Source organism: Haliaeetus leucocephalus, unplaced genomic scaffold (assembly GCF_000737465.1).
Source record: "Haliaeetus leucocephalus isolate CR32 unplaced genomic scaffold, Haliaeetus_leucocephalus-4.0 Scaffold773, whole genome shotgun sequence".
In the NCBI taxonomy this organism is placed as follows: domain Eukaryota; kingdom Metazoa; phylum Chordata; class Aves; order Accipitriformes; family Accipitridae; genus Haliaeetus; species Haliaeetus leucocephalus.
Window position 1 is genome coordinate 5187717 of NW_010973209.1, and position 20229 is coordinate 5207945.

A 20229-nucleotide genomic window follows, 5' to 3' on the forward strand; every position below is an offset into this window, starting at 1 on the left:
CACACATCCTGCTTAATATGTTCAAGCCTCTCCAGAGGCTGATTAGTGATTTTATTTTCTCCTCCTCTCCCGGCCTTGCACACTCATTGCCATCAATTATCTATGCATTTGCTGTGATGAATTATTGAGTGTATAATGGGGATAGGGAAGACCCGCCATCCCAGCTCAGTCACCTTGCAAACAAAAGCTCCCCAGAGCATGACGGCCGCTAGTTTGCCCTCTGGCTTCTGATTTAGGATGGGGAGCATGGGAAGCCGATCCAGCGACTTGCAAAACCCCTTTACTCCCTCTATTCCCCTTCCTCATCATTGCTGTTGAGGTGTGGGCGTTATTGCCATGGTAGGGAGTAGAGCAATGAGTGCATTATTTCCCTGATGAGAGGCTTGGAGGAGCGGAACGCGAAGAGTTTACCTTGTCTTGCAAAAGAGCCATGAGTTACTCAGTCACCTGGAAAGGAAACGCGATTTCCGCAGAGTGTTTGGGGTTTTTGGGGGTATTTTTTGTTTGTTTTGTTTTGTTATTTCTTCTGCTGTTTTTTTTCCCCCTTTTCCCCTGAAGCCTCTAGAAAGTTTGGAATGTGTTTTTGTTAAAGCTGCTACATGCAGGGGCCTGAATTCCAGCTTTAGCAGCGTTTTGTTGTTGGCAAACAGTCCTCAGCTGGCATCAACTTTTTCCCTAGACGAAAGTCTGACTCTCTACACCTGGGCAGAGGAGGGTTCTGCAGGACCATTCTGGGGTCTGGTTCAGGGTCAAATTCATCAGCACCAAAGTCTGCTTTTTCTCCAATTTGTGTCCAAGTACAGTCTGCACTGATGTGTAACTCCCATGGCAGGGGTCGGGTAGAAGGGGGAGCGTAGGACTGGGAATTGTTACTACTACTTAATGTCAAGAAAAATAACTTGATTTTTAAAAGGATCATTCATTAATTTGCAGAGAAATCATAGCGTAAAGAAAGGGCATAGTAATGATGAAGTGAGGGATTGGGTTGATCTCTCTCGTGATATATATCACATTCTCTGCCAGGTTGGCTGACAATATCTTTATTTAAGGGGCACATCTTAGGTGCCCATCCCTGGGCAGTGGTGGCCTTCAGCCTGGCGTAGCCTCCTGCATGCCGCACACCCTGCTAGGAAGAGACCGTCCTGTCCTCCCGGCTGCCCTGCAAGAGCAACTCCGAGGAGAAGCCGGTGGCTTTCCGTCCTCTCCTCTCTGGGGTTTGGCTCATCTCTTGCTTTTCTGGCGCTGCAAGGAGGTGCTGGGCCACGACTTCCTGCTGTCGCGAACAGGGCCTCTTTTACTGGGATGTCGAAAGCCTGGTTCAAAGGGAACCGCTGAGGCCTGTGGGGGGTCAGGGAGCTTGTTTTAGGAGCGGAGCCAGCTGTGCCATCGCCCCAGCCCCAGGCAGGCTCTGCCTGGGGGCATGGGCCCTTCATGAAAGAGGTGGGGACCGGTGCTGATGAATCCGCTCTCCTCCAGCCTTGGGAGAAAGAGGGAGTGCTGAGCACACCTACAGCCAGGCAGCCGTGAGATGGGCGGCAGGTTGTTCCCAGGGCCTTTGCTACGTGATTGCTTTTGCTCTCTGGCAAGCTCCCACACGCTTTGCAAGGCTCTAAAGACTTCAGAGCCAGACTGCTTGGCAAAGCTGTTGCTCACCTCCGCGGGTGTGGGCAATTCTGCAAGAGGCTCTCTCACCTCCGGGGTAGAAGGAGCAGCATATGCTGCAAAGCATGTTGGAGACATCTCCCCCCTCCCCATCCACCCGTTCTTTCCTCAAATCCCAGCATAGCATTATCTAAACCCAGCCCTGCTCTGCACCCGGCGCTCTCATTTCATCAGGAAGGCTGTTGTGGGCCATGGGGTCCCACAGGGCACAGGCCAGACCGGTGTCAGAAAAGTCTTTTCACTGTGTCTTACTGCCTGGACATTCTTCTCCAGTAGGCCAGTGCCTCTGGGTGGCATGGAAAAACATGGTCCAGCTGTGACTTTATCAGAGCAGGAACATTCCTTCCCTCTGGTTTCTGGAGGGACATGCATGGCAAAAATGGCCCTGGCTACACTGGGAGGGGGAACGTGCAACCCTGCCAGCTCAGCTGACAGCCTCTAAGGACTTGATGGCTTCATGCGTGCAGGCACATGAGGGCACCGGTGCTTTCTGTGGCTGTAAGCAGTGCTGAAAAACATTCTTCAGCACCCAGCTGCAATGCTAGGGTGTGGGGCAAACCAGCGCTTGACTCAGGGAAGGGGGCAAGTTCACACAAAGCTCTAGAGACCGAGTTTCGGTCTTAACTGCTGATGACTGTGGTCAGCTGATGGCGTCTCATGGCCGGGCTGGATTGTTGAGGCTTGTCCTCAGGGTCACAGGCTTGGCACAGAGGGAGGGAGAAGGGGAGAAAGAAGAGGCTTAGATGAGATGTGGGGACTGAGATCAGGCTGAGTACACCAGGCATGGAGTGAGGGGACAACATGGGAGCGTGCCGAGAGGACGGTAAAGGCGGTGTTTGTGGGTGAGAAGACTTTTGTATGCCTGCACTTGTGTGTGTGTGTGAAACTGCAGGAAGGAGTCTTTTGCCCAGGTTCACATGTAGAAGTCATAGGGCACATCTACTGAGGACTGTGGGGGTTAAGACCGAGTTCATTTTGGCCTTGCACAGGGGGCCCGTTCTTCCCCTGGAAGAACAGGGTGGGGGTGACATTTCAGAAATGCTCTGTCCCCTCAGTTAGAAGATGCTGTCCTGTTTCTCTTGCTATGCATTTTTTTCTTTCCCCAGCTTCTCTGTCTTTCATTACCCTTTCATGTTCCTCACTCTTTGTACAGCTTTCTTTTTTTATTACCCCTTTCTTTCCTTTACTCTCAGGCTCCCAGAATACATCCAGTTTCAGATTCTGCCAGAAGCAGTGAGCAAAACCTGCTTTTCTTGTTCTTACCACCTTGCTTCTCTGTTGTATTTATCATATTAATACTGGCTGTATAATTACCGGAGCATTATCTCTAAACATACAGATTAGGGAAAGACACAGTGGCAGCCAAAGATGAATTTCAGGGTCGGTCTGGTGGGAGACATTTTTCTCCAGCTGTAAGGGGAGGAATTGACTGAGACAGAATAGCAGTCATGAACACCAGCCACCACTTTTCCCAAGCATGTTTCATCTTTACTCCACAGAATCAAGATGGAAGTTTCCTAAATGCAGCCACTTCTGGGGTTAAAAAAAGGCCACAGAAATGATCTAGATCATGCAGGTAGATCGTGCAAGGTATATAGGCACTGCTGTAAATCTGTTCCTATATGGGAACTATTCATAGAATCATAGAATTGTAGAATGGTTTGGGTTGGAAGGGACCTTAAAGATCACCTAGTTCCAACCCCCCTGCCATGGGCAGGGACACCTTCCACTAGACCAGGTTGCTCAAAGCCCCATCCAACCTGGCCTGGAACACTGCCAGGGATGGGGCATCCACAACCTCTCTGGGCAACCTGTTCCAGTGCCTCACCACGCTCACAGTGAAGAACTTCTTCCTTACATCTAATCTAAATCTACCCTCTTTCAGTTTAAAGCCACTACCTCTTGTCCTATCCCCTTGTAAAAAAATCCCTCTCCAGCTTTCCTCTAGGCCCCCTTTTGGTACCAAAAGGCTGCTATAAGGTCTCCCTGCAGCCTTCTCTTCTCCAGACTGAACAACCCCAACTCTTTCAGCCTGTCTTCATAGGAGAGATGCTGCAGCTATTGCTACTCTGAAATCGGGCTGAGTCTTTGCAGCTCATTTAATTACTGATGCATTTCCAATAGGATTAAATGGATGTCTGAGTGTGTGTTAGCATATGTTAGGACATGCTATGGTGATAAATATCAGTGCTTTCATATGCCTCCAGATACGCATGCTCTGTATATTTACAATAACTGATTTACTGTCATCCAAAGTTGAAGACAAAAGGAAGGGAAGTATTATTGATCCAACCTTGTGCCTTTTGGTGATCGTGAGTCCTAGGCTGGCTGCAGAGCATTAGGGCTGGTCGTAGTGAAGTGTGAACACCAATTGTGGGAAGGAAGGTGTTTATGAAGAGGAATGGAGCTGCAGGTGAATGCAGGTAGTTGCAGAAGGTACTGAGTGCCTGTAGCCATAGACTGCTCTTGTATCAGCCACGCCAAGAAGCAGCAAATGGAATAAATAAAGGAGTTCATGGGCCTGATGTCCAAGAACCATTCTTTTTCTCTCTTCCTCTGAGAAGTACACGTATATTCATGTCTTTCCATTTTATTGCAGGGCTGCAAGCTCAGACTGTCTTAGTCAATGACACAGTCTCGGGGTTTATCGGGACAGATGTGGTCCTGCACTGCAGCTTCACCAATCCGCTCCCCAATGTGAAGATCACGCAGGTCACATGGCAGAAAGCCACCAATGGCTCCAAGCAGAATGTGGCCATCTATAACCCTGCCATGGGGGTCTCCATCCTCTCTCCCTACAAAGAGCGAGTGACTTTCCGGAATCCTTCCTTCAAAGATGGCACCATTCAGCTCTCTCGGCTAGAGCTGGAGGATGAGGGAGTTTACATCTGTGAGTTTGCTACCTTCCCAACTGGCAACCGGGAAAGTCAACTGAACCTCACTGTGCTGGGTAAGATACTGGACAAGCTTTGTAGTGGGAACCATTGCCTCCAGTTAAACAGATCTCGAGGAACCTGACAGTCATGTCCTGGGAGCTCAGGGCAAAGGTGAATCTCGGATGTAAATTTTACCTATGATGATCTTTCAAGTTGACTGTAAAGAGGTGGAGAGCAGGGAACCCAGGGTAGGTGGTTCACTGAGCTAGCACAGGAATGCCTCTTCCTCTTTCAAAGCCTCAGTTCCGCTATCGCTTAATGCAGATGCAATAACAGTGACCTGTTCCCAAAGGGAGTGGTGAGTTTTAATGAGCTGGTGGCTGTCAAGTGAACAGAGAGAAAAGACAACAGAGAGATCCTAAGCACAAGTAGAGCTTGTCCATGGAGCTTAGGCTTGTGAGCGAATAGACCCCACCCAAGGTCTGCACGATTCATTTGCTCTCCAATTTTGGCTTCTCATTCTAACATAGGGCTGAAAACCTATTGCAGGAAAGGATTGACTTTCCATCATGTATCTGTACATCTAGGGCACCTCCACCATTCTTTCCCCAGAGTAGGTTGCTGGCAATTTGCGGCAGCTCTGGATTCACCACAAGGTCTGTCACAGGCTCAGTGGTGCTAGATGACTCTAGGGTTGTAGTAGAGAGGGTAGCATTGCTTTTCTAACCATCCCTTTGCACCCTTTTCTCCTCCTCCTCCTTTTTGCGCTTCCTTGCAGCCAAGCCCACAAATCGGATGGAGGGCACCAAGCGGCCACTTATTGCTAAGTCTGGCAGGACAGAAAAGATCTTGGTAGCTACCTGCACCTCCTCTAATGGGAAGCCTCCCAGCACTGTCACCTGGGACACCAAGCTCAAAGGGGAAGCGGAGTTTCAGGAGATCCGGAATAGCAATGGCACCATCACAGTGATCAGCCGGTACCGGCTGGTGCCGAGCCGGGAAGCCCACCGGCAGCAGCTAATGTGCGTGGTCAATTACCAGCTGGACCGCTTCACCGATAGCATGACCCTCAACGTGCAGTGTAAGTGAGCATGGGTAGGGCTGGAGAGCAGTGCTCCATGGTCAGTCCCAGGGGTGGGTGATAAAGTTTGGCAAAAGAGGAGCTTTCTGAAGGGAATATGTTGGTCTGGTGGAGGCACTGAAGTAGGGGGCTGCTCTCTTTTTCTGGAGAGTGAAAACGGAAGTGATCATGGAATAATCATATGCTTTCTCTTTTTCACACCTTCTTTCTCTCTGCCTCTGCCACATCCCTTTGTTCCTGCCCTTCTCTCTCTCCTTCATTCACCCTCTCTCACATTCCTTGTCCCATCATCTTTCCCACGTTGCAATCTCTCTCCTTCTCCCACCCCTGCCCCCTCGTCCCTTCCTATTTCATTTTCTCCCTCTTGCTTTTCCATAACTCTTTCCTCTCCTTTTCCATCCTGCTTTTCTATCTTTTTCATCCCCTGCAGATGAGCCAGAAGTCACTATTGAGGGCTTTGATGGCAACTGGTTTCTCAACAGGAAGGATGTGAAGCTGATATGCAAATCTGATGCCAACCCCCCAGCTCACACCTATGAATGGAAGCTGTAAGTGCCTACAATGCTTCTGCTCTCAGCAGGACATATGATCTTCGAACAGGGCCAAGGAGTCTCTGTAGAAACCTCAGTCACCCTCTGGTCAATTAGGGCCCAGTCCCATTACTGTCAGTGGTGTCACTCCAAGGTAAAACCTGTGCATGTGAGGGGAGAGCTGGACACTTGTAGTTGCTGGAGCTGTGCTCCTGCAGAATGCTCAGAGCTGATTCTGGTTCCCTGGCACAGGTCTGCCAGGAGGCCTTCGTCGCACAGGGACCGGAACTAATCTCTTTATTTGCAAACCAGGGAAGCTGCTGTCTTCAGCCTTGGCCTTTCTGGCTCACCCCCTCCTGTGCTGGCCATCCTCTGAAGCTGAGCTTGTCAGATCCAAAACAAGGCTTGCTGCCCTGCCAGCCCTGTCTAGAGGGCAGCCTGTGCTTTGGAGGCAGGCAATGCAGTGTTTGAAGCAACTAGGGCGATGGACTTGTTTTGGGTGGGTGGGATTTTTCTGAAGTTTCCCGTGGCCTGTGGCCCCAGCTGACAGAGCTGGGGCTAGCATTTTAGTTGAGCCACACAGAGCCACCTCACCTTCCGATGGACAGAGGTTATCCCTTGTCTTTCAGCGGGGTCTTCCCCTAGTGTCTTCCAGTTCAGTCTCAGGAGGGAAGGGCAGTGGGTAAGGATCATACACACACCCCCTCTACCACGCTGGGATGGAGCTTGCCACCAGCGCAGTGCAGCCTCAATACCCACGATAACTTCCTGTTCTCACTTCACTGGAATAATATTCTGCCCTGGTGATGTGAAGCAGCTGAGATATGATAAGGTGAATAGTTTGCCCAGCACCACTAAGTGCTTCAGTAGCAGAGCTGGAAAAGAACCCAGGATTTCCCTTCCTTCAAGGGGCACAAATAGCACAAAATTTGTCTGTGTGTGAGAAAACCTTTCACTGGAATCAGCCCCAGCTGTAAGCAGGAGCTCCCCTTTGGAGCACTCATCCCCACATGACTGACATTAAACAGAAGCAATTCCTCGTCCTCCAGGGTTTCAGCTTTTGGCTGAACACACTAAAGGGACTGAAAAGTGAGCAAGGGGTGTCTGGGGAGTCGGATGGGAATTGATGCAACCTGATGTGGTTCTCTCTCCCTCTCTATTCTATAAGCACTCATGTAGCTTTAAAAAAGAAAGATCAAATGGATCCTTTCTTCTTTTCAGCTGGCATTTGTCATGAGGAAAGAGGCTCTCAAAATGGCTTTGCAAGGAGCTAGGCATATTCTCTCTCATTTTGCTTCCCACATCAAACTGTTCACAGTGAAAGTCTGAAGAGGATTGTTTTTCTTGCCTTTTTTCTAGTTCTCGTCCCCAGCTCTCTCCCTCTGTTGGTTCTGCCAGTTCGACTTAAACTCCGAGGGGACTCTCTGGGTTCCTCACAACATTGCCAGGAATGTGTTAGAGGCAAAGATACCCCTTGTGGCACCCAAGGCAGAAGAGATCCCAGTTTAGGCTATCTCTGTGTAGCAGAGCTGACGAATTGAGCTTAAGCGAGCCTTTTGAGATGAAGCTGGGGACAGGAGGCAGGTTTTCTCTCTGCTTCTGGGCAAGTCATTTCAGCCCTGTGTTCTGGTATTGCTCACATGCGGGGCTGGAGGCTGAGCGCTTTCTGAGCTCCTGGGCATCAGGTTCTCCATGGCAGGAGCTCTGTCGCTGTGTATAGACACAGCCAGCAGCTCAAGCGTCGCCTGATCTCTGTTGGCGCAATCTGCTCCTGCTGTGATAGTAATGCTGAAGACAGGCTGAGAGCTGAAGCACGGGGTAACCAGGTGCCAAACATCTCAGCCAGGTGATGTTTCTGTAGCCCAGGACAGGAAAGAGGGTTAGTTACCAACGAGGCTCAAACACAACAGGGAATGCAGGTGTCAGGGCTGAGCATGATGCTGCGTGACCGAGTCTGAGTATTATGTGTCATTTGCACACCTGCTTTACACACTGCACTGGTAATAAATTCATCTCTGGCAGAAACGGTTCTTGAGAACAGCACATCTTTAAGCCAGGCATTGAGTTGGTCCCTCTGTGCTTGTGTGATTGATGATTTTTTTTTTTTTTAACACTAGAAAGAGTTGTTTTCCTATGGATTGTCTGTGAGCTGTGTATATGTCCATTTGTCTGTCTTTAGCCTGCAAGTGCTTCTTGACTTACAGCTAAGAGGCTGGGAGCATCAATACTTTGCTTTGAGAAGGAACTGTGGGGAGAAAAATGGAGAGAGAAAGCATGGAATTAAAGAGTACAGGTTTCTAAGCCCGATAGCGCTTCACTCCAATTCCCCAGCCTCTCCCTTTGTGCACACTTTGTGGGTCAGTTAGGACTGAGTATAGGATTATTGACCTGAGCAGATGGAAAGGAAAGATGGAGTGCAGCTGAAGGTAAGGAGAATGGAAGCAGAAGAAGAGGGAAGTAGAGAGTGAGAGAGAGCAAGTGAGACTGGGGGAAATAGAAGCAGAAAGGGAGGAGGAAGAAAAAGCTGGGGTACAGAGTTGCCCCCTGGCTCTTTCAGCCCAGTCTCCTGCTCTCCCGTTCTTGGTCCCAGGCTGCCTGTGAGTGGGGCCCTGCAAGAAAGAGGCAAACCAAGCAGGTGGGATGAAAGCCTGATAAATAACTGTACTGCAGCCAGCCACCTAGGCATGTGGCACATGTGCGTGTAGGGAGGTAAGAAATGGGAATAAGATCCATGGCCATCCCCTTCCTTCCCACAGTGCCACTTTGGTAATATTAAACAGATTTCTCATTTCTTTGGCTGGGTAGCCAGAGAAATAGCCACCAGCATCTTTGGTTTATCCATGTGCTTGTATGTGCCTCTTCCCCTTCCTGGGGCTCAGGAAGCAATTACTGCTGATGATGTTTTGCTCCTGCCTGGAATGTAAAAACCAGCCATGCTTTCCTCTCCTCTCATTTGGATCATGATGAGCAACAGTCAGGGGAGCTGTTAGAGGAAGCAATAGCCTTCTTTAACATCCCACACCACAGTCTTTGGATGTGCCCTTGTCTTTGTAGATTCAGGGCCCTATAGGCAGAGAACCAACGTTAGGCTATTCTATTCTTCCATCAGCTTTGGGATCATTGGCTTGATGTGACTGGGAAGGACTAATGTGTTTGCTATACATATGTGCCTATGTCTGTATGTAGACATGAAAAATATGTGCGTGTGCATTTAGGCACTTCTTTACAAACCTAATTATACCCCCATTATTCCCTTTTGTTTCTTACAAATTGCTGACAATATGTGCACATTTTTGTTGGGAGGAGGGGAAAGAACTACTTGAGTAATTTTTAATTGCCTAAGAGAAGTAATTACTTTACTTTGCTTCAGTAATTAAGAATAACCAGGCCATGTGTGTCTTTTCCTAACACACAGGGGTTTTTTTTATTTTTTATCTGCCTTTGTTCATTTATTCTGTGTATCTCTAGACTTAGTTTAGCATTATTGCAGTTTCACACTTATCTGACTATAATGACACAGGCAAGTCATAGATGGCAGGGCTCTAAATCAGCACTGCTTTACTCCAGCTTGAGTTGCAATTAACACTGGCTGATCAGCTGCACAGGAGAGTTACATGGGCAGGAAATAGGAGTAAAGCAAGGTCAAGCTGGTGTCCTATTCCTGTGTTTTCATCAAATGGAAAGTCAGGGATGGAGGAACACCCTGAAGATGAGCCCGCTAGAGGTGAGACACCTGAAACAAAAGAGTGACCTGGCAATCTTACCCTAAGCTTGTACCTACTCGGGGATTGTGCTGGAAAATGAACCGCTTTAAGGCTCTGAGTCTGTTTTCTGGATAGGGGAGAACATAGAATGAAAGTGTTCCACATCCCGTTAGCCAAATCCAGGGGGCTGTATGTGACCCAAATATGTCCAATCTCCCTTGTGATCACAGAGAAGGGGAAAAAAAACACAATCCATGTAAAGAACCTGATTCTCATCATGCAATGGATTTACCCTGGAGACACTCTACTGACTCTTTCCTGTAATGCTGCTGTCTGAGGGTTTGGTTTCAAGGCTGACTACATTAATGGGTATTTTCCAGCCAGCACCACTAGGTTCTGGACCTACCCAATGGCAAGCGCAGAACCAGCATGTCAGTGTCACCTCTGCAATACTGCTTGACCCTACTGAGTATCATCTCTGGGGTCAACCATGATCTTTGTTTCCCCTAGGCCAAACGGGACTCTGCCAGGGAGCGTGGAAATCCAGAACAATACCATCTACTTTAAAGGGCCTGTCTCCTACAGCGTGGCTGGCACCTACATCTGTGAGGCCTCCAACGCCATTGGTACACGGTCGGGCTTGGTGGAAGTCAATGTCACAGGTAGGAAAACACTCGGTGTGCTTTGAAAGACCGAAGAGGAGGAGGAGGTGGGGAGAGGAGAGTGTGAGCGGCTGACAAATACCAGTCAGTTACATCTCCTTAACATCTGTCTGAGTCACCAGTGTCTCCTTCTAGGGGTGGGGAGTTTCATGATGCAAAGGGAGCAGTAAAGTTCTTTGCTTTGCACTGGTTTTGCACTGGTTTGCCTCGGATTTTTTTCTCCTTTCCTCTTGTTGTCTTTTCCTTTCTTACACCAAGATACGTTCAATTTGTTTCCCCCTTGTCTTCTGCTTTGGATTCAGAGAGATCATTGGACATGTTAAAAGTGAAGACATGTCAAGGAGATATTTGTTAGAGGGTAGAAGAAGGAGTAGGATGAGGATATAGACTGCCACTGAGGCAGTAAAGCATGAGATGGATGCGTCATTTGTTCAGGATGATGTTTGGTGTTTCTGATGTTAGGCAGTTCTCATGATTTTTCATTTGTGCTCCTTCCAATGCCATGCTGGTCTGTGCACTTGCTCACCTGGCTGCCACAGATTACTGAGAGGCTGCGAGCACTTGAGTAGCTTTGTCTGGGTTCCAGAAAGGAATAACATCACAGGACGCAGGCAATGGGAAGTGATGCTGTGTGATGTCATATGAGACAGAGGGAATTTGATGACTTGCAAATCAGTGTAGCCACAGGGGTGAGGAGAAGCCATGTGGATATGCTTAGGTAGTGTCAGGGAGAGAAAGTGATGTCAAGAAGTAGGTTAAAGAGAAGAAATAACATATGGCAATAGCCTGATTTCAGAGACACAAAGTTATATCACAAGGCATCACCAAAGGGGAAAAGTGGCTTTTGGTGCTTTGAGAGCAGGGAAAGCAAGTTTACCCCATTTCTTTGGGGTAAAACAAGTGATTTGTTTTATCAGTGGGTTAATGACAGGCAGTGACCAGCATTTGTGGGTCTCATGAGAGAGATGGAAGTACCTCTTGCAGTAGTGAGTTGGAGCACTGCCACACTGCAATAAGCTCCGGGCTCTCGGGGGACAGAGGAGGGAGTGACCATCTGATGAAGCAGCACTGCCTGCCTGGGGGACATGCCTGGCAGCTGGGACTACTTGCCGAGGCCCTCCTCTGGCCCCCCAGGTGGCCAGCAGCACTGTGGGGGCTCAGCGCTGGTCTCCTTTCGGTGCTCCCCCTACACCCCAGCATAGGACCATTGCCAGGTGGGCAGGCAGCACAAACCACGGCATATGGCCACTTTTCCAGCTGGGCTCACAGCAGGGACGGTGGGGTGTTGTAGATCCAGACCTGCTCTCTCTGGGGAGAGCAGCAAGAGTGTGACTGCAGCCAGGTGAGCTGGAGAGCAGCAGGCTGCCTGCATCCTGGAAATACCACAGACAGCACAGGTGCCTACAAGCTGGATGGGCAATGAGGCACACTGGGGGTTCCCAAGGTGTGGGAAATAAAGGACAAGTTCCCCAGGGTTGTTAGCCCTTCCTGCTGTCCAGACTGAGGCAAATCAGAGCGCCCGCTGTTCTGATGGCTGGCCACCTCTCTGAGCCACCCCAGTCCTTGAAGAGTTGTCTAACCTGAGAGTGATGAAACGGGCTTCTCAGAGGGGCTGAGCTCCAGCCCCCTCCACCTGCCCTCTACAGTGGTAAGTGCTGAGCAAGTGTAAAGATGAGGCCCAGGCAGCTGACCTGAAATTAGCAATAACACTATGTTTGGCACCCTCACCACCTCAGCTCCCCTCTTCTGTAACATGGGTAAACCAGGCTAACCTTCCTCTATCCAAGTGCTTGGAGGTCAATGGATGGGATGTGCTAATTAGATGCTAATTACCAACTATTTATTTATGATCATTATCACTGTAGCAGGCCTTTAATTCACACCTCCTGTCCTGGATCCCTGCCTGCTGAGTTGTTCCCAGTATATGCTTTTCTCTGGGGGATTTTTCATTTGCCAGTGAAAGGCACCACAATAACAAAGCTCTGTTCAGGACAGACGTGGAGCAGCACCCGCCCTGCCCAGCCCTGCCCCACCGCCCGAAGCTGGGGGAAGGTCGTGGCCAAAATCTGTTCAGCCGCTGGCCATTTTATGGGAATTGCCACCGAAGGCACTGTGTTTCTGGGACACTGCAGGCAACTGCCTGGTACAAACTGAGCAGACTCGCTTCCCATTAGCAATAGAAAACCATCCTACTTAGTAACAAGCACCTTGGGTCACATTTGAAAGCGTGATCGGAGGGAAAAAGCCTACAAACTCAGCCCCCAGTCGCAGAGAAAGATGTGGGATAGGTATTGCAGAAGACAACTGAGGAACAGGCTCTCTTCACCATGTCTCATTTTCCAATTCTGCATAGCCTGTATGTCCATTTCTTGGTGTTGTTCTGTCTACCCAACCACTCAGTATCTCTTGAGGTGTCAGGACACATGTTCCCAAACACCAGATACAGCCCTCCCTTCATATTTCCTGCTGCCACCTGCCAGGGTTTTATCTATCTCAGCACCACAATAGCATTGCAGCCCAGGTGGGCTGCACCGACTCGCCTGCACAGGCATGGGCTCCTCTAGGGACGAGGATCTGTGTATTCCCCCTCCAGGGTTTGGTTAATGTCTCCCTTCTTGATGTTTTTTCAGGGGACTGGTAGAGCATTGTTCGCATGCTCGATCAGTGCAGTGCTGGCAAGGGAAGCGGGGACTGGCAGGATTGACTTTGGGTTGATGTCTGGCAGGGAATGACTTTGGGTTGATGTCTGCCTGCCTGCAATATCAATTTATTCCCAAAGGTCCGAATTGTGGGGTTGAGGTTAAATGAGAGGGAAGGAAGGGCACACCCACAGCTGTCCCGTTAGGAGGGATTAGCAGCCAACCCGTTAGGCCAGGCCTCCGCCACATAAAAAATCCACTTTTAATAATTCATGGAATCTGAATATGTTTATCCAGTTCTCCCTAAGGACCGATTAGGCCAGTGCTGGGGAGGGCTCAGCCGTCTTCGCTCAGCTATTACAGGTACATTTGTTTGGGTCTTGCAGGCAATTTAGGGATTGTCAGTGGACCACGAAACCTCTTTCAAGAGCTGCATGCAATAAATGGAGTTCAATCTAGTGAGCAGCCAGCCTTGGGAGAAAAAAAAAACAGAAGGCTGATGCAGAGAAAGCCCTGCAGCGGCTTTTCCCCCTCCCGTCTCCCTGCGTACAGGCATCCCTCCTCCTGCTACCCAGCATCCTTCCTCCCAGCCCCAGCCCCAGAGAGGAGGAGTGCAGGGCTAGTTCAGCCCCCTCATGGGGAGGGTGATTTGTTCAGGGGGAGAAGGCTGAACGCTTCTATTAGAGTTATAGCACATTAAAGAGATTGATAAGTGGAGATTTAATATTTTATTCCAGCAATCTGTTCCTATAATAGCTTCTCCTGCCTTGCAGGACCTTTGTCAGTCGCAGCCAAGCCATGTAGTGTGACATGTAACTATTTATTACAGGCAGTTGGGTGACATAATAAAAGGCTGTGGTTATGGACTGCATGCGTGTCCCTGCGTGCCTGCACACGGGTGTGGTGGTCCTGCACAGAAAGCTGGTCATGTACACAAACACATAATGTGTGACCCCGATCTGCATCCTGGCATGCAAATGGGCCTCCCAAACCTGCATGCCTGCACAGGGATGTCCTGCTGCGCAGTCATGTGGGCATGCAGGACGCAAGAGCATCAGTGCATTGGCATATGTGAATATGCATGTCTTTATGAACATGTGCTTAGCTGTATGGGCTGGCGTGCAGCAGTGCATGTACATACCCTGGCCCTTGTGCATGTGTGTACATATACATTTGTGTGGGTATGCAGGGGGACATTCATGCACTTGCGTACTGGCTTCAGCCAGAGGAAACACAAGGAGAAAGATGTCATTAAAACATCTCTTCTCCCCGTGGGCCTTCAAGCACCAGGCAAACATCAAAACCAAAGGAGGTTCACAGTGCTGGAGCTGGGAGAGCAGAGCCTGTGCTGAGGCAGGGACTGCTATCAGCCTCTCTGCTGCAGGGCTCCCACCTGTTTCCCGAGGCCAGGAAGGGGTCTTCTCCTTCAGGATTCTGCAAGCTCCCCCGGATTTCCCGGAGACAGGACGTGATGTGCAGGTGCCCCAGGGACGGGCTGTGAGGACAGGAGGCTCTGTGCGGTTCCCTGCCCAGGGCTGTGCCAGCCTGTGGGCAGGCAGCTTTGCAGCCCTGGCCTTGGATGTGCTACAGGCTGTGGGGGAAGGAAAGGTTGGCAGGGGCTGACGGCCCCCCCTGTTTGCTTGGCTTGCAGCAGGGAGTTATTTACACACCACCAGCAATCTTGTCCCAGCAAGGTCACTGCAAACAGCCTGTGGGGCTCACTGGAGCCCTCTGCCATGCGGCAGCAGGCCTTTGCTACAGGCTTAGAGCGCAAGAGAAAGCCCTTTCCGGGAAGCGTTAAATCCCAAGCCCAGAGCAGGCGCACCCAAAGCCCAGCTGCCGGCCAGGGTCATGCCATGCTGCACCAGCAAGCGCTTGTGGCTGCTTTAGGTGGGAAGACAGGGCCAGGGACTAAAGAGGAGCAAGCCGGGGGTGGGGGGGTGTCCGTCTGATGCTAATCTTCTGGATGGTGGGTAGGAGCGTCTGCTGCATCCTGGCTGACGGCATCTGTGCCAGCGGCCCCTGCGGGAGCAGCACTTGATTGACAAGCGATAGGTGACCTGACAGAGAGATTAAAACCTAAGACACGTTTGGCATCTGGCCTAAAAGCCATCACACTCTGAAATGCCAGTGGCAGCTGCTAAACTTCTGGATTAGTTGCCAGTGGTTTTTCCACCCCCACCGCCTCCTCTCCCCCCTGCCCCGCTCTGCACGAGGAGAGCAGAAAGCCCTGGTAGGGAGAGGAAAGGCAGGATCGGTTGAAGCAAGAGATAGGCATGCATAGGTGCAAGGGCTGTTGTGAAGGAAAAAGGACAGCAGTGCTACGGGCTTCTCAAATTGCAGCCCTCTCCGGCCTGAGGCAGGTCCAGAGGTATCTCCGTATCTTCACTCATGTACACGTCTGTAACACAGCGGGTCAAAGTCCTGGGATAATTTGGTGTGGACTGTACTGGCAGGGAAAGTTTGCCATCAGCAATCTGTCTCTTAAAAAAACCCACATGATCACCACTCTATTTGCTGAGGTCATCTGGGAACTGAGAAGCTCCATGAACCCACTGGAATTAAGGTTCCTGCTCCTCCCCGGAGCTGCTGCTTGCCCTGGCTAGACCCTGCCAAAGGCCCCCCTGCTTCCCGTTGCAGCAGGTGTTTGCTTTTGCAAGGCAGAAGGAAATCCAGGGCCTTCCTCTGGAGGAGCTTCATGCAAGGAACAGCTTGGGCTGACACATGTCCAGAAGGTAATTTCTCATGGAGTTTGACATTTTCCTCAATGCCCATGGCTACAGTGAGAATCTCGGCTGGTGCTGGGTTTTTCCTTGGCCCTTATGATTGAAGGGAAAAGGATGGAAATGTGACTTCAAGAAAAAATGTGTCCACAGGAAGTAGTATCTTTTAAAATATCTAAGCAGTGTGGTGAGCAGAACGGCTTTTGAAAGCTGGTTTCCTGTGGATCTGCGTATCATAGAAGAAATATTTGGTGTCTGAAAATATGCCTTTTCTGATCTGGGCCCTTCCTGCCCTTGGGAGCAGCCTCTTGTCCCTCTGGGTTCTCTGATGTCTAATGAGGTTTAGCTCCCACCTCTGCCAGGGATCCCACTCCAGCTCTCCCCAAGAGCTTTATGATAGGGATAATTTTGACTCATTCTTCTTCTGTCAGATAGCACTGAAATTGGCCAGCAGGTTCAAAAAGCATTAGATAAGGGATTGATGGACAGGCAAGATGATTTGCATACGTCTCATTTTTACTGGAAAGCAGCCATTAAAAGAAAGATGTGATTTTTAAAACGTGTATTTCTGAAGCCACTCTTGTGATGGGGAAGGCCTGGTTTGTCTCTGGGGTGGCAGCACTGCTATGCCCTGGGGTGCTGCCGGGGGAAGGCAGGAGCTGAGGCAGGGAGGTGCTCGGAGCCCTCCGCCTTGCATGGAGGGATCAAAGAGAACCTGTGGGCTCGGCCAGGTGCCAGAGCGAAGCCCAGGGCGAACCCCCGTCTCCCTGCGCTCCCAGCTGCCGCCCCAGAGGTCTGGCTCCTGGCACAGGGACAGGAAGCTGGGCTGAATGCAACAGCTGGCAGAGCCGGGCAGTGGGCAGATAGTGTTGCTGCTTTAATTCCTATTCATACAGTACTCCCTCTTTTTATGAGGGCTGGGGGGGGGGTAACAGGAGGGGGGGGTCGTTTTTTTGGGTGGCATTAAAGCCTAGCTTGTTCCCCCTCCCTCCACTCTGCTGTCTCCTGTTTCTCCAGTCCGCTTTTCACAGCGGCTTTAATTCTCTCCAGACTCTTCCTAATGGATTTTTCACATGGGGCCCCCAGCACACTCGGGCATCACACCAGTTTCCAGAAATTTCACGCACCCCTCGAACACAAAAAGGGGATCCTTTTCCCACACTTTCCCCTCTCTCCCCAGGCTGCAGTTCTGCTCTCTTCTACACCCCAGACACGAAACTCGGTGGGCAGGGGGGGTAAACCCCCCTTTGTGGGGCTGACAGCAGTGGATGCATGCGGAGCGACACCCGCTGAGAACCGGACCTGTCCCGAGTCATTAATTAACCTGGCCCTTGAACGCCGGGGCACCGTGGCGGAGGGCTGCAGGCATGCCAGGCTGTGCCGGGCGGCTGCGGGGCGCGGGGATCCCCGCCAGGGCCTGGCTCCGGGGCAGGGCTGGAGGAGGCCGAAAGCAAAGGGAGCCGGGGGTGGGGTGGGGGGGGGGATCCGGCCTGGGGCGCAGGGTGGGCTGCTGCTCCCTGCTCACCAGCTGGCTTCACGAAGGGGACCTTGTCGCAAGCAGAGGCACGCCAGGGCAGAGCCCGGGCCGGGACCCGCCGCTCCCTTCCCGGCTCGGCTCGCTGCAGCCCAGCGGCCACGGTGAGGGGCTCCGGCAGCGCCCACCCAGCTGCTCCGGAGGCAGCGGCGGTCTGTACCGCCATCCAGCGGCGGTGTGAGGCGTGTGCCCTCCCCCTGCTTCGGAGCGGCCCGTCCCCCTCCGCTCGGGGGTCGCTCACGCCTCTTTTTACCCGTCGTGTCCGTCCCCTCCCGCCTCGAACCGGGGCTTAGCCACGTTCCCCCGCCGCATCCCCAGAGCCACTTCGCTTTTGCAGGCTCCGGGGGAGTGCGGTGGGTGGACGAGGCGGGGGGGGGGGGGAAACTATGTGGGTAGGGAGGGGACGATTTCGGCTGCTGGCTTGCGATCTTCCCATCTTTCTTCTCCCTCTCTTCCCACAGTTTGGTTTTGTTTTCTCTGGCATGGGAACTGGGCCACTGCGAGGAGGATGGGGATGGGATCTGAGCAGAAAATAGTTTCTTCCCTGAACAACGTGTGAAATCCAACACAGCGGCATGTTAGTTTTTGTGTCCGCGGCGTTGGCAGTGGCAGGGGGGGTGGCGTGTAGGCGAGTGCTATCTCAGGGGCAGACAGCACAAAGGGCAGGAAAAAAAGAAATATCTGTGAGAAAGGTAGAAAACATTCCCCTTTTTACTTCATGCGTCCAACCTGGGCGGTTAATGAGGCTTTTAATAGAAAAGTGGGCCAAGCTCCTTTTGAAATTGTGCACAGGCTTCCCTTCTCAGATGTGTCTGTTTTCCAGAGCTGGGAGGCAGAGGGGATCAGTGCGGCTTTAGGGATCCTGTGCTCAGCATACACACCGTATCTGGGTCTTTTCAGGGTGGCGTATTGGTCCTATGCACAAAATCAGCCTTGCTGTGGGGAAAAGCAAGGTAGGAAGAGGCTTCAGATCAGAGCTGTGGAGTAGGGGAAGATAAAAGATACAGCCCCTGGGATCTGAGCCAGCTTGCTGGTCTTTCCCTGCACCCACTTAAGCTCCAGGTGGACCCCTGCTTTATGTACAGTTTTGGGAATTGGGCACCACGGGGTTGCAGAAGCTGTGATGGCAAGGAGCGGTCCTGGGGAGATGGCATGGGTAGAAAGAGCTGTGTGGATGCTTGTGTGGTTGAAGCTGAGCCCTCAGCAGCAAGGGTTACCAGGGGGTGGATACCAGGGGCTGGACGTGACATTTCTTGCTGTCTCTGCAGAGAGGTTTTGCATTAACCAGCTGGCTATGACAAGTCTTCTGTTGATGCAACATGTGGTTTTGGCTTTCCAGAACCCAGTCCCAGCTCCCTATGCTGAAATACATGCCCTCACTCCTGCTCTGAAGGCTGTCTTTGGAAAGAGATGCTGGCTCCTGCCTGCACAGCGTCTTGCTCCTCATTCTGGCTGCAGCAGGGAGGCCCTCCATCTGCCTGTCCCCCAGCCTGTGCTGCCCAGTGTGCTGCTCTGCTCTGTGTGTGGTTTCAGGCTCATGAGGCTTTGCTCAAGGCAAGTCAGTACTGCAGAAACCAAGATGCTGTTGTTGGGCTGATGTCTCAGGACAGGCAGGAATGAAACAGCTCTCAGGCACAGGCAAAACATTTATGCTGCAAGGATCAGGCCAGCAATTGCTTGATTTCAGTACCCTTATCCAAAATCCGCAGCTGTTTCAGGAACTGCCTCTACCCAGGGGAAGCTCTTTTCTCACCTCTTCCTTAGCAGCTGGGCTAAGCTGTGCTGCAGGGAAACCCACTCCCTGCCCAGCTCCTGCTTGTTCAGGGCTTCCTGCCCTGATGCAGAAACGTGGCTGCCAGCAGCAGGCAGTCCTGCAGGCACATGAGGGGGGGCAGGAAGCAGACTCTTGCCTCATATCCCTTTTGAATTTGCGGCCTTTGAGCCCCTCCTTCCCCACTGCCCCATCCCGGCTGCTCTTCTGGGAGGGCGTGCTGAGATTGCTAGTCGGTCTGAGCCTGTCCTTGGCTGCCAGAGTAAAAAGTGAGGGCCAGGAGGCTCCAGAGCAGCAATGAAGGCTTGCAGCTATGAGCAGGGCTGGCAGACAGGCCTTGGGGGTGGAAAAAGCAGTCCGAGGGGTCTGAGCGTGGAGTGCAAGGGCAAGGCAGCCAGGGGACATTAACCAGGCGCCTGCTGTCTAAAGTCAGAGGCAAGGTGAAGGACTGAGACAGCCATGTGGTGCTTAATGCCTCATGGGCACAGGTGCTCAACAGGCAGTGTGTGAAAGCTGAGTGTGGCCAGGGGCTGTAACTGTTCCCAGGGAGTGCTAGGAAGGTTGATTTAAGTCCTGGATCAAACTTTATCTGCGCCGAAGTGTGGGCGTTGGACTGCATGAAAGAGAAGAGAGCTTCTTTCTCATCTCTTTTCTTTTTCTCTTTTGAGTTATTTACTTTTTTTAAATAGGTCAGGGTAACTGCAGGAACAAGATGAGCATGAGTAGTGGCACTATGCTGGCCACAGTGATAGCAGAAGAGAAAGGAACAGTGGGAGGTCTGTGTCCCCATGCTGCAGAGCACAGCGGGGTCAGCAAGCGGGTTCAGGAGCCAGCCGTGACTCTGAGCAGCACTGTACAGCCACAGATCACTTGTGGGGTGGGTGGGAGGAGAGATCACAAAGTCCCACTGCCTTCTGGCCCGACCTAGACTGGTTGGGGCCAGGCTGGGCTGGGCTGCCGAGGAAGGGGATGCAAAGCTGGTGGGTCTAGCGTGGCATACACGGGAGCAGTTGTGGCAGGCCGCGGGCCCCCCGTGGGGGGGGGTTG

General features: G+C 51.5%; 1 protein-coding gene across 1 annotated transcript in view; it reads left to right on the plus strand.

Annotated features, from left to right (window-relative positions):
• The window catches only part of PVRL1 (poliovirus receptor-related 1 (herpesvirus entry mediator C)), a 64755-nt gene that overhangs the window by 43546 nt on the left and 980 nt on the right, over window positions 1-20229 (plus strand). The window contains exons 2-5 of the mRNA XM_010581445.1: window positions 4262-4612; window positions 5317-5619; window positions 6050-6167; window positions 10364-10515. Of these exons, the coding sequence (XP_010579747.1) occupies window positions 4262-4612; window positions 5317-5619; window positions 6050-6167; window positions 10364-10515 (924 nt within the window). The remainder of the gene's footprint in view (window positions 1-4261; window positions 4613-5316; window positions 5620-6049; window positions 6168-10363; window positions 10516-20229) is intronic.